Source organism: Oryctolagus cuniculus, chromosome 10 (genome assembly GCF_051225735.1).
Source record: "Oryctolagus cuniculus isolate XC-2025 breed Fujian yellow rabbit chromosome 10, ASM5122573v1, whole genome shotgun sequence".
NCBI classification, from domain to species: domain Eukaryota; kingdom Metazoa; phylum Chordata; class Mammalia; order Lagomorpha; family Leporidae; genus Oryctolagus; species Oryctolagus cuniculus.
The window spans coordinates 96360289-96373115 of NC_142876.1; the positions used below are offsets into that span (position 1 = coordinate 96360289).

General features: G+C 48.6%; 1 protein-coding gene across 3 annotated transcripts in view; it reads right to left on the minus strand.

Moving 5' to 3' along the window:
* CACNA2D3 (calcium voltage-gated channel auxiliary subunit alpha2delta 3) overlaps nucleotides 1-12827 on the minus strand; it is an 875732-nt gene that overhangs the window by 186113 nt on the left and 676792 nt on the right. For all 3 annotated transcript variants that reach the window (XM_051851529.3, XM_051851528.3, XM_089305523.1), the window contains one exon: nucleotides 3553-3636. In XM_051851529.3, coding sequence (XP_051707489.1) covers nucleotides 3553-3636 — 84 coding nt within the window. The remainder of the gene's footprint in view (nucleotides 1-3552; nucleotides 3637-12827) is intronic.

The window sequence follows — 12827 nt, forward strand, 5'->3', positions numbered from 1 at the left end:
TGCGCCGGCCGCACCGCGCCAGCCGCGGCAGCCATTGGAGGGTGAACCAACGGCAAAGGAAGACCTTTCTCTCTCTGTCTCTCTCTCTCACTGTCCACTCTGTCAAAAAAAAAAAAAAAGAGAGATCCTCAAGGACTCAAGGGATCCCTCTGGGGCATTACAAAGTGTCAAGGGCATAGCTCTAGGGAGTCAGACTGCCTGAGCTGGAATCCATACTACGTGCCCACAGAACATTACACTGTTTCGTGCCTCAGTTGCCACATCTATAAAATGGGGATACAATTACACATACCTCATAGGATTGCTGTGAGAAATAAATGCACTTAGAACAATACAACTTGTAGGAAGAGTTCAGTAAAAGGTAGTTATAATTCATGAGTTCTTTAATAGCAAAGTCCTCTATTTATAGGAATAATTGTGTTCACTGCAGAAAGTTTGGTAATAGCTCAGATGTAATAGGAATAAACCAGAAATCATCCTTAATTCCTTCTGTCATCCCTGGGAATTTAAACCAAAGGGTAAACATGGTGAAGATAATTTTTCCTTCCCAGAGGCGATCCACGCTGAGAATTCAGATGGAGCTGTGTGTGTCTCACGGTCCCCTGCTGGCTCCTGGCTCCCCCAAAGATGTTCCCTACCCATTGTGTTGTTGACACAGTGCCTAACTCATCCTGAAGACTGGGACAGAAGTCCCATCCTATTCCTCTTATATTAATTTTGGCCAGTCTATTTTGCACATGTTCTAACAGCCTATGGGATCTTACATCATTTTTGGAAGCGTGCAGTGCCTTTGCTATAAATACGGCCATCAGATGCAACAAGCGCCTAGTCACCCAAGAAAACAGGACACTGCATCCAAGTTCTCTACAGCTGGGCACACTCTGCTGCTGCTTCCTCCGGGAGCTCTGCTTCCATGGTCTTTCCCCATTCTCTGCTATTTTTAAGAAAACCCCACGGCCAGCATCTGGGCATGTGGGATTTTACGCAGACTTCACACAGATGCTTTGTATAGATTCAAGAAGACTCTAATCAGTGGGTGCAAACCCCCAGGGAAGAAATGGTGCCTTGGGTTATCCCACATCAAACATGTTGGTAGTGAAGTAAGTTGCATTTCAAAAGCACCATGTTCCCAAGGTGACAAGAGACCCAAACCACAGAGATAACCAGAGACCAAAGACCTGGGCGTGTAGAGGTGTTGGAATTCTGAAGGTGGACAGCCCGTGTCCCCATCCTGTGAGTCATGGGAAGATGGAGAACATGCACAGGATACTGTGCTCTGATGAGAACAGAAAACAGGCCCAGGAGGAGGAGAAAAAAAAAAAACATTCCCACACCATGAGTTGTAAAAGGGGATACTGGCTGGGGTGTGGGCGGTAAGCAGAGGGAAGTGAGTACTAAATGTCTTCTAGCAGCTGGTGAAGGACAGAGAGAGCGGGCTTGGTGCTACCCAGTGGAGGGTGTGCTTCCTGGACAGGGGCACTCCATAGGAGGACAAATGTGATCAAGCTGGCCGCCTCTCTTCATCAAAACAGAAATGAGGGCGGGATGGAGAAGCAGTCTGGTGACGTTTCCATCTCTCTGGGAATGGAAACCCAAGAATCCAGGGAGGTCCAAATGAATTAGAAAGCAACGGTTCGAGTGGACTTGGTAAAGAGGGAGAATCAAGCGGAGCCACCCTTCAAAGATTCACGAGCCCAGGGAGGCCCAGAAAGGGCACAGGAGCTGAGAGTTCGTGAGGATGGTGAAGCTAACACTAATAATGGCGACCCCTCGTGGAGGCTCATCAGCTGCATGCGGTGGGGCAGGCGCTTTCACGCCTTTCAATATTTTAGTTCCTTTAATCCTCACAACAGCTCTAGGAGGTAGGAACAACCATACTGATTGTGACAGAAAAAAAAAATCCACAGCACGAAAACAAAACCAAGGGGGCTGGTGTTGGGGCATAGCAGATTAAGCTGCCACCTGCAACACTGGCATCCCATATTAGTGTGCCCACTGGAGTCCAAGACTGTTCCACTTCCAGTCCAGCTCCCTGCTAATGCACCTGGAAAGACAGCAGAAGATGGTCAAGTAGTCGGCTCCCTGCCACTCTTGTGAGAGACAAAGATGGAGTTCCTGGCCCAGTCTTCACTATGACAGCCATTTGGGGAGAGAACTAGCAGATGGAAGATTGATCTCTCTCGTTCTGTCACTCTGCCTTTCAAGCAAATAAATCAAGCAATCTTTAAAACAAGCCAAAATTGAGGTGTGTAGAGAAAGCTGTTCTCTGGAGACAAACAGCCAGCAAGCCACTACAGTGGGATTTGAACCCTGAGAGTAACGCCTGAGCAATGCCAAGGAATCAGATGTACGTTAGGCGCAGCACAATCCCCATGGACAGGACGCTGGTGACAACGTTGTAGGAATAATAAGATAAGAAGGTATCAAACTCCGCGAGGTCACAGAGCTGACGCGATGTCTGGCTGGTGCACGTGGGGAAAGCAGAGCGGATGAGGAAGTAGCTTTTATCAAATAGCAGAGTTATTTTGTCTGAACTTGGGTTTAAAAAGACTTAGTGCAGATGAAGAAGGAAGTAGGGTAAATTTCTAAAACAGATACGCCTCTTGCACTTCACAGGCGAGGAAGGAACTCAGATTTATGCTCACTGAGACGGTGCAGGGAGCAGAGGATGTGAACAGAAGGTGGGCTGCGGCGAGAGGGCTGATGCCGGCCCCCTTTCTGGAAGGCAAGGGGACCCTGCCTGGGGCTGCAGGTGCTGCTCCTCACTACCTCTTTGGCCAGCAGTTCAGAGCAGGAGCTGGAAACTGTGCTACCCTGGTGATGAAATGGAAGAAAAGACCCTGGACAAGTCTGTGGGGGAGGGGCAGGGACTCAGAAAAAGTGAAGGAGAAGGCCCAGACAGGAACACCTGGGAAGTTACGATTTAATTAAGGACAGTCCACCTGGATTCACACAAAGGCAGCCGTGTCTAACAGATCCGATTTATTGAGGAAGTAACGAGAAGGCTTGATGGGGTTAAGTCCCGAGCAGGAGGAAAGCTTTGGATACAGTACCCGAGGCTGAATTTGGGGGAGGGGAGATGCACAGTTTGCCCTTGAGACCTGGCCGGAGCAGAGGGGAAAGGCTGGGGAGGTGCGGAAGATGGGCAGCCATTCATGCAGAAGGAATGGGAGTCTGCAAAGCCCTGGGCTGCTCCCCGACAGGAGGAGTCTGGCTGCCTGGGAGCCTACCTGCGTGGCCCGCAGGTGCCCTGACTACAGTGATGACGGCAGCTCCCGTGAATTGTACCGGGGAGGGTCCTGGATCAATCAGCTGCAGACAGGACCAGAATCCGCCCAGGGATGCCCAAACACCTGGAGTGGCTGGCTAGTCTGCAGCTCTCCAACAGGATTTACACAACCCCAAACCTGCTCAAAGTGCCCCTTGTCTCCACATGCCCCTGCTGGCCAGGTAGCTCTCTGGGGGGCCTCCTGGCCAGCTCCCGGCACAGGCTCCAGGCACAGCAGTGGGTGCAGGGGAGCCCTCCCGTGAGGCCTGCAGCAGGTCACTTACCACATCGTCTCGGTCCTCCCACTCCACCTCAGAGAGGTCAACGCTGCTGTAGTTAGGTTTCCTTCGCTTTTTTCCTTCTTCATACTAGCAGGGGGAAGAAGGGAAAGACAAAGGAAAGAAAATGTCCATGAGATGACCCAGCAGGGCAAACTTTTTCCTCCCAAATCCTGCCACGGAGTGGGGACTGGGAGTGGACAGACACTGGTGAGAAGCTCACTAGGATGACAGTCCCAGGGCTTCTAATGACTGGGCTGGAATCCTTTTTTCTGAGTTGGGTTGATATTCTCATAGAATTCAACTTCTTGCTTGATCATAATATACTTAGCAGACTCTTGGGTCCCATAAACACCCAACGCAAAGGAGAGTCTGCCCCTACCTGGATGGGACCAGTGTGGGACAGGGGACATTCCACTCCTCTCTTCCAGAACTTACAGAGCTTATGGCTTCCCGACACCAGACAGGTCTTCTTACACACGTTAGCCAGAATCCAGTCCTAGTCCCCTGTTACCCTCGAGTCTTCTCCACACTTTTAAAGGCGTCGATTGCAGCTGGAGTTGGGCTCAGCACCCTGGTGATATTTTTCAGACACAGCACCATCTATTTGCCATCTCGCTGGCTACCACAATACCGAACTAAGCACAGCTACTCCACCGGCAGTGGATGTGGGCATTGGGGATCACTGCCAGATTTAATGGCCATTAGGGCATTTCTCTGGAAAAGCTGGTGAGCGTGTTAAAAAGCCAGGAAGTGGTTTTCCTTTTTCTCCCTAAATCACCGGTGGCAGTCACCCTGCAAACCCACCATTTTACCCACCGGATGGTCTCGTGTCTGGACGCTCCTGAGTCTAGAGACCTTTACTGTTGGTTGTTGGGGCGTTTATTAGGTAGGAAAGTCTGCCCTCTGCTGCAGGCTAGGGATAAGCAGCCGCTTTACAAGCTCCTAAGATACGGTTCATAGCATTCTGGTAAAACACCCGTATGTACGTGCACTGTGTTCACTTTTGGTTTTGCTTCTAGACTGGTCAGCTTTTAACTTAACAGATAAGACTCTAAGTGAGACGCAGGGTTGGTCTGAGTGTTTTAAGACCTCTCCTAACCAAAGGTTGCCACTTTGGACTCTGGATATTCCAGACAGGCTCTGAAGACACCCCAGGCAGGAAGGGGGAAACTACTGCTGATGGCAAACCAAGTAAGTCCCAACTGGTCCTCAGCAGAATGTAGGGAAGAACGGAGAGGAGTAGAGAAAGGAGAGACAGAGCATCCATGCATTGTTTCACTCCCCACATGCCTACAACCAGGGCAATGCTGGGCAGGGTCAAAGCCAGGAACTGGGAACTCTTTCTAGGTTTCCTATGCGGGTGGCAGGGACCCAGCTGCTTGAGCCAGCACTACAGCTGCCTCCCAGGGTATGCAGTGCTATGGTACCAAATAGGACTGACTGCTTTTTCCTGCCTTCTTTTCTTCCTTGTTGATCCCATTTCAGGAGCTCTGCTACATTTCTGAAGGGTTGCCCCTGCCTTTCCCTTCCCATCACCACCCAGGAGGGCCATCTTGCCCATAGCAGGCTCCCATCACTCCACCAACCACACTCCTACTGTGTGCTCCCAGCTTTTCACTTAGCAGACTATCATGGTCAGTTTTATGACATCAGATCTGCTCCAGAAGAAGAGGAAGGGAAGCAGTTCCTTCAGCAGCCGCTGTAAATGATGGCAGATTAGCAGTTGGATCCTGTTACGGGAAGTTCGTGTGCGCATGACAGCCCCAGCCCTCGCAATGGCCAGGCCTGAGCTGAGCAGCAGGAACAGGAAGGAGGTCAGTGTGGGTTGTCAGCAGGGGGAGGGGTCATGGGGAGGCGGCATGTGATGCCAAGACTCAAGGCTGCCCCCTGAGGAGCTATAGTCAGACACCCAGTTATCCTGGACCCCTACCATCTGTGCAAATGGCACCCAAACCTGCTCTAAAAAAAAAAAAAAAAAAGAGGCACAACTGAAACCTATTGGGCACCAGCCTGATCCTGACCTTGACTTCTTTGTATGCATGTATTTCTCAGGAGAGAGAGGCAGGGACATCTCCCATTTGCTGGTTTATTCTCCCAAATGCCTGCAATGCCCAGGGCTTAGCCAGGCCAAAGCTGGGAGCTGGGAAACTCAATCCAGGACTCCCTCATGGGTAGCAGGACCCTTACTTCTGGATTCATCACCTGTTGTTTCCCAGGGTGCATACTAACAGGAAGTTGCAATCAGAAGTGGAGCTGGCAAGCAAGCCTAGGTACTCTGATATGGAATGTGGATGTCTTTTTACAGAGAGAAAGGTCTTTCTTCCATTGGTTCACCCCCCAAATGGCCACTGTGGCCAGCGCTGCACTGATCTGAAGCCAGGAGCCAGGTGCTTCCTCCTGCTCTCCCATGCGGGTGCAGGGCCTAAGCACTTGGGCCATCTTCCACTGCCTTCCTGGGCCACAGCAGAGAGCTGGACTGGAAGAGGAGCAAGTGGGACAGAATCCGGTGCCCCGACTGGGACTAGAACCCGGGGTGCCGGCACTGCAGGTGGAGGATTAGCCTAGTGAGCTGCGGTGCCAGCCATGTGGATGTCTTAGGAACCATCTGAACTGCCAGCACAAGCACCCGTCCCAGGTCCTGCACTTTAAGGGCAGAACTTTTGTGACTTCCTGAGTAGCCTCGTGGTGCTAATAAACTGTCTTTTGCAGGGAGGGGGTAGGGAGGGGCTTCTTCCTTTCATCACTTCAAAGTGCTCCTTTATTCATTTATTCAACAAACATGTATCAGACACCTATCATGTGCAAGGCAATAAAGATACTCATATAAAGTCAATTACACAGGGCTTTACTCTCTCCCAAGGACTTACTTGAGTTTATCAGCCATAATTCTACTTCTCTAAGGTTAATTTCTTGCCCACTATGCATATGTGAATACAGGCTATAACAAGTTCAATAACGAATTAAATAACAGGTCAAATAGTTTCATATACCCAGTATGGCAGAGAACACCTCACTCAGCACCAGCTCTTGCTCAAAGTTTCATGACTAAGCCTCGTGTTATTTTAATCACAGTTAAAGAAGTTTAAAAAGGCTGCGGGGTCCAAAGGACTGAATATCCCTCCGTTCTCAGGAAAAGCATCCACGTGTCTGCCAGAGGAGCAGGCCCAGTGGTGGTTCTGCCATCTCATACTGACCACAGCCCAGGGCTCATGGGACTTGGAGCCAGGTACGCAGCTGCTCCCAGCAATCTTAGTCACAAACAGACAAACCAAGAGTATCCCCATAATAATGGTAGGTGGAGGGATTAAATGACACATTGTATATAAAGTGATAAGCACATTTTCATTCAGCAAACTCTTACTACATAGCTACCTTAGGGCCATGTGCTTCTTGAGAAGACAAAGGCTCATTGCACTGAATTAGCTACTATCCCTACTATTGCCTTGGAATAAAGGAAAGCATTCAGTGATTTTTAAGTCATTGTTCTACAGACCACAGGTGGGCAAGGGACACCTGTCAAAGACAAGGTTGCCATGCAGTCACAGTTTTATGTCTCTTCCCAGTGTGAATCTTCCAATTTTGAGACTTAAGACTCTCTTGAAACTCCATACTTGTGCTACAGAATCCCACTAGCCAAAGTAATCAATTTCAGTTCACAATTGATCACACTGATAGGTCTAAGAGTCAAAGGGATCACACAAACAAGACTAGTGTCTGCTAATACTAACTGATAGAATCAAAAAGGGAGAGAATGATCCATCATGGGACGCGGGATACACAGCAGACTCATAGAATGGCAGATGTCCTAAATAGCACTCACTCTGGCCTCAGAATCAGCCCTTAAGGCATTCAGAACTGGCTGAAGAGCCCATGAGAGTATTTTAGGCAGGGAAAGCCAAGACACTCTGGCAAAAAAAAAAAAAAAAAAAAAAAAAAAAACAACAACAACAACAACAAAAAAAACACCTAAATGAAAGATCTCTGCGAGATCCCAGTGGAAAGAATGGGCCATCAAAGAAGGAGGTACCTTTCTCTGAAGGGAGGAGAAGACTTCCACTTTGACTATGACCTTGTCTAAATAAGATCAGAGTTGGCAAACTCAAAAGGCTTCCATAGCCTTGGCAACTCATGACAAGAGCCTAGGGTGATTACTGAAGCCCTAAACAAGAGTGTCAATTGTTAAGTAAACAACAGGAGTCACTGTGCTCTTACTCCCCATGTAGGATCTCTGTCCTTAATGTGTTGTCCAATGTGAATTAATGCTATAACTAGTACTCAAACAGTACTTTACACTTTGTGTTTCCATGTGGGTGCAAACTGTTGAAATCTTTACTTAATATATACTAAATTGATCTTCTGTATATAAAGATGATTGAAAATGAATCTTGATGTGAATTGAAGGGGAGAGGGAGTGGGAGAGGGGAGGGTTGCGGGTAGGGGGGAAGTTAGGGGGCAGAAAAAGACACTGTAATCAAAGCTGTACTTTGGAAATTTATATTTATTTTAAAAAGTTTTAAAAAATCCAGTCCTTTTAGATGCCTTTTAGCAAAAATAGATTCAGTAGAGAACCCCTGACTTCTGACATCTCCTGGATGCTGTTACTCATTTTTAAAAAATAACTACTAAAGAAATGCAGTAATTCTACCAAAAAGGTATTCTGGACACATGGAGACATTAGAGAGTGAGAGCATGGAAGATTTCCCGGAATTTGGGTCCATGAGCTGCAAGTCTCTATAATCCAAAAGAAAAAGACAGATAGGAGCTGGGGATACAGCTTCTGAGACTCTGTCTTAAGAATGCCCTTCCAGAAGGTTTGCTGAACCAGACTTGTGAAATGGGCCTGGGACACTTGCACTGGGGTCTCGTTTAGGGGTGAGCTCTTCGAGATGAAGAACAATGCAGCAGTGATGCGCTGGATGAGGATGGACAACTCAGTGAGTTGTTCTACAGGTAGAACAGGCCAAGGGCTATGAGCAAGGCCTGGCAGACTGAGCCTCCATCTCTCTCTCTCTTTCCCTCTGCCTCGAAGGCCAGAAGTAGGGCTCCATTGCAAAGATCCCTGTGCTGTGGATTGCCAACACCAATTCCCCACATTTTCCAGGTCAATCACCTGGTTTTTTTCTGTAGGAAACCCCTAGGGCCCTGCTCTCAGCAAATATGGTTCTAGAGAAGGTACAACCATTACTGGTTCTGAGGTAGGCGTGCGGCCTGAGCCCGTGAGGCACCATCTCATGGCAGGGATTAGGCCAGAGGTAGATACACAACCCAGGCCAACCCAAACATGACTGCAGAGACTCCATCTGGGATGATTTCTGGGAATTATCTTGGAAAAAGGACTCTCCATCCACTGGCTCATTGCTGGGCTTGCAGCACCTCAGGACCATCTCGGCCACCCCTTGCAGAAAGTCTTTCTCAGAATGAAACCAGAATAGCAAAAATAGAAAAAGCAATGAAGAGAGTCCTGAAAGCATGTGTGTACTCCTGGATCAAGCCGTTCCTGAAGTCTTTACATCCTTGGATGACTCAGCTTATCACTACATCCTGTCCACATTATCCTCCTTCCCTCCATTAAGAGTATTTTTTTAAGCTGGTTCGAGTTTCATGTGTGAAGTAGTCAACAGATTTCTAACCCTTAAAAGTATTCTTAAAAGTTCATGGGAAATAGAATTCAAAGGTAAGTTGATTTTGGTGCAAAAATAATCTGAAATCCATGCATTTTTTTTTCATAATATGTGTTTTCAGGAACTTTTTAAAAGCCTTTCATATGCATAGATTTCAAAACCAAATATATGTATATGTGTATATATATATATATATGTATGTATGTATCTAGAGGTAGAGAGAGAAAGCAAGAGAGCGAGAGTGCTCCCAACTGCTGGTTCACTTTGTAAACAACTGCAATGATTGGAGCTGCTGGAAGCTGAGAGCTAAGCCCAGGTCTCCCACGAGTGCAGCAGGAACCCGGCCACCTGAACCATCACTGCCGCCTCCCAGGGTCTGCATTAGCAGAAAGCCTGGAGTCAGGAGTGGCGCTGGCTAGGAACCCAGGTGCTCCCGCGGGGCATAGGACTGTCCTAACTGGTGTCTTAACCCTTTGGCCTAACCACTCCCCTCCAGATTTCAAACTATTTTTGCATCAAAATAAACTTACCTTTTAATTCCACTTTCCATAAACTTTTTGAACTCCCCCCATATGTATGTAATAGCTTTGTATTTTTTCTTTTTAGATGACCTACTGATAATACACATTTCAGAAGAAGCAGTCACAGACTTTGGTGCTTAAGTGACTATTTGGTAATGTGGTTTATGAAAAGCCTCACAGCTCACCAAACACTGCTGTGTCTGAACAGAGCTCACCTCTTCTACCTGTTCCCCCACTCCCCACCCCACCCCACCCCAAGGCACAGAAGAAGAACCCAAACGTGCAAATCTCCAACTCCCAGGCCCCATGTGCTCTGTCTGCTGCAGTTTTAGTGTGGGACAAATCCCAGGTCCCCCGGCTCCAAGCTCTCCCCTCCCCTCCGTGTGAGCGGCTCCTTCCTGGGGCTGAGGCGTTGTATATGGCATTTGTTAGCGTATCTGTAATCTGTAACTTCCTTTGAAAATGTGATTAACGTATTGCAAACGGTTTCCAAAGGTTTATAAACAGATACTATGAGAGCCGCAGGTAGGTTTGTAGGTTTTGGTGCCTGTTTTATGAAAAAAACATGTAAGGGAGAATTTAATAAGGAAAGATATTCTGTGCTATGAAATCCTCTGAGGTGGAGTTTCCAATAAAGGCCAGATGTGGCGAACACACAAACAAGCCGCTGGCCTAGGAAAGCGGCAAAGATACGGCGCCCACGCGAGGAGCCCGCCGGAAACAGCCGGGGCCTCACCGGAAGAGCGCGCAGGAAGAGCCTCGCCGGAAACAGCAGAGGCCTCGCCAGAAGGGGCTCGCCGGTGCATAACGGCCGGGGTGGGTACGCTTTGTGTGGAAGCAGATGGCCTTGGAAGTACAATGGGATAAGCCACGGTGCCGGCCATGTTGATTTAAAGAAACCAAACCAAACCAAAGCCTCCTTTGCTTTTACTGCGTCCATCTGGGAAAGGCCAGAGGCAATGAGCGCCACATAGCACCCTGTGGAACAACAGCGCGTGTGCTCATAGCATACGCAGTACGTGCTGCTCCCTGCTGCCAACAGGAAGGAAGGAGACGAGGGAGAGAGGAAACCATGCCCAAGGATGGTGCCATGTGGGGGTGGATGTGCAGAGGGCCCGGAGCCAGCTGCCATCTGGCCAGATGTTTCTCTCTCCAGGCAGCCACGTTCCTCAAACACTGAAGATCTTCACCACCTCATCTGAGGCTGAAGCAACCATTTGGAGAGGAGACCAAGCCATGCCTGCTCTCTTGCCCATGCAACACACAGGTGGCATGGCCCCAGGGCACTTCCTCCCTCCACTCACATGTCCATTCTTTCCTTTATTGGCTCATTTGTTCTATGCAACCCCAAATACTGCCGGACATCTCACGTCCGCAGGCCTGCACCAGACACAGGCACACCTCGGGAAAGCATGGAGAAGCTGCCCACGAGTCACTGATCACAATTTACTACCAGCCAACCAGGCTACATAAAGGGAGGCCACCGGGGAGCGGGGTTCAAAGCCAGGGCCCTAGGGGTGGACTTGATTCTAACCAAGTGTACACAGAGTGAGTAGTCTGGGATGGGCTGTGCACTTCTCTGAGCCTGGTTTTCTTTAAGAGGGCAGAAACAGCACTCTGGTGAGAATCTAATGGGAGTAAACATGGCTGAGCATGGAGCCCAGCACATGGTACACATACATCCTTACACACATAGCCTGGAAACACGCCAGTCACCAATACTGACAACTGCTGACATGACAATTACTTCCACAATGGAGCAGTCTCTGCCTCACAGTATGTGCATAGAACAAACTGGTTCTCAACATTGTTGTTGCTTACTAAGAGTCCTATTCTTTAAAAAAAAATTTTTTTAAGAGGCCAAGAAACACAAAGAGAGAAGGCTCCCATCTACTGGTTCACTCTCCAAATGCCCACAACAGCTGGTGCTGGGCCAGGTCAAAGCAGGTTAAATCAGAAAATTAATCTAGCTTAACCACATGGGTGTCAGGAACTCAATGACTTGAGCCATCGTCTGCTGTCTCCCAGGGTGCACATTAGCAGGAAGCTGGAACCAGGAGGTAGGGCTAGGACCCAGGCGCCCCAATTCAGGATACGGGCATCCCAACTATATTCTTGACTGCTAAGTCAAACACTTGTCCCAGTAGTCTCCTCCTGTTAAAGAGGTCCTTCAACCTGGCTTGGTAGCTGAATCTCCTCGAGGTCAAGGTGAAGTTCAGCCTGGCCCAAGGCCTGTGGCCCTCTTCCCCTGGAACTCAACAGTTTAACTCCATCTTGCCAGTTGAAAAGCAGGATCTGACTGCGACAGACCCAGAAGAAGTGGCTCCAGGGAAAAGGAGCCTCAAGGCCCTGCTAGCCACAGCTCTCCAGGGGTCCCTAGTGTCATAATCTAGATGTTCTTATATATATACGTATTTTTTCTGATTACCCATGTGATAATTGGTCACTGCAGAAAATTTAGAAAGCAGTGAAAAGTTCAAAGAAAGGAAAGAATATTGCCTTCACTGCCACAATACAGGCATCACCCCTGACATTCTGCAATCTTTCCCTAAGGGCAAAAGTCCTTTGAAGCAGTTACTGTTTTCAGTTTTCTAAGTACATTGTTTCTGCAACAAAGAATTTATAAAATGTAGCAACCAATCTGTTCTGCTTTCCAAATGACTGCCTTTACAGAGAGAAGAAAAAATGCCATTTCTTTGCTGCTGCCCATCTTCCCTGTGCCCTCCTATCACTCTGCAGGAAAGGTGATTGTTTCCTGTGCTAGACACTGTGCAAAGCACTGCACCCATCCTACTGAATGCCCCCAACTCCATCTGGGAAGAGTCACTTCGTAAATGGGAAGTTGCTGAGTCTGGCAGTGGCAGGTCACTTGGTCACTCAGCTGTTGGCAATGGAAACCAGATGCAGCGCCTCCCTCTGCCTGGTCTCTGAGCCTCTGGTTCTCCCTGTGCCTGTGTGCTGCCCCCTGCCCTCAGTTCAGAGAGCAGCTACTGGTGGGTCTGGACCTGGTAAGCCTACGAATGAACAGACAGTCCAGCTGGAAGTCAAATCCCAGCAGATCTATCAGCACCGACTCACTCTCGCAGCTCGAAGTTTGAGATTAAGAAGGATTACATAGATGGAGTGGCTTCAGGGA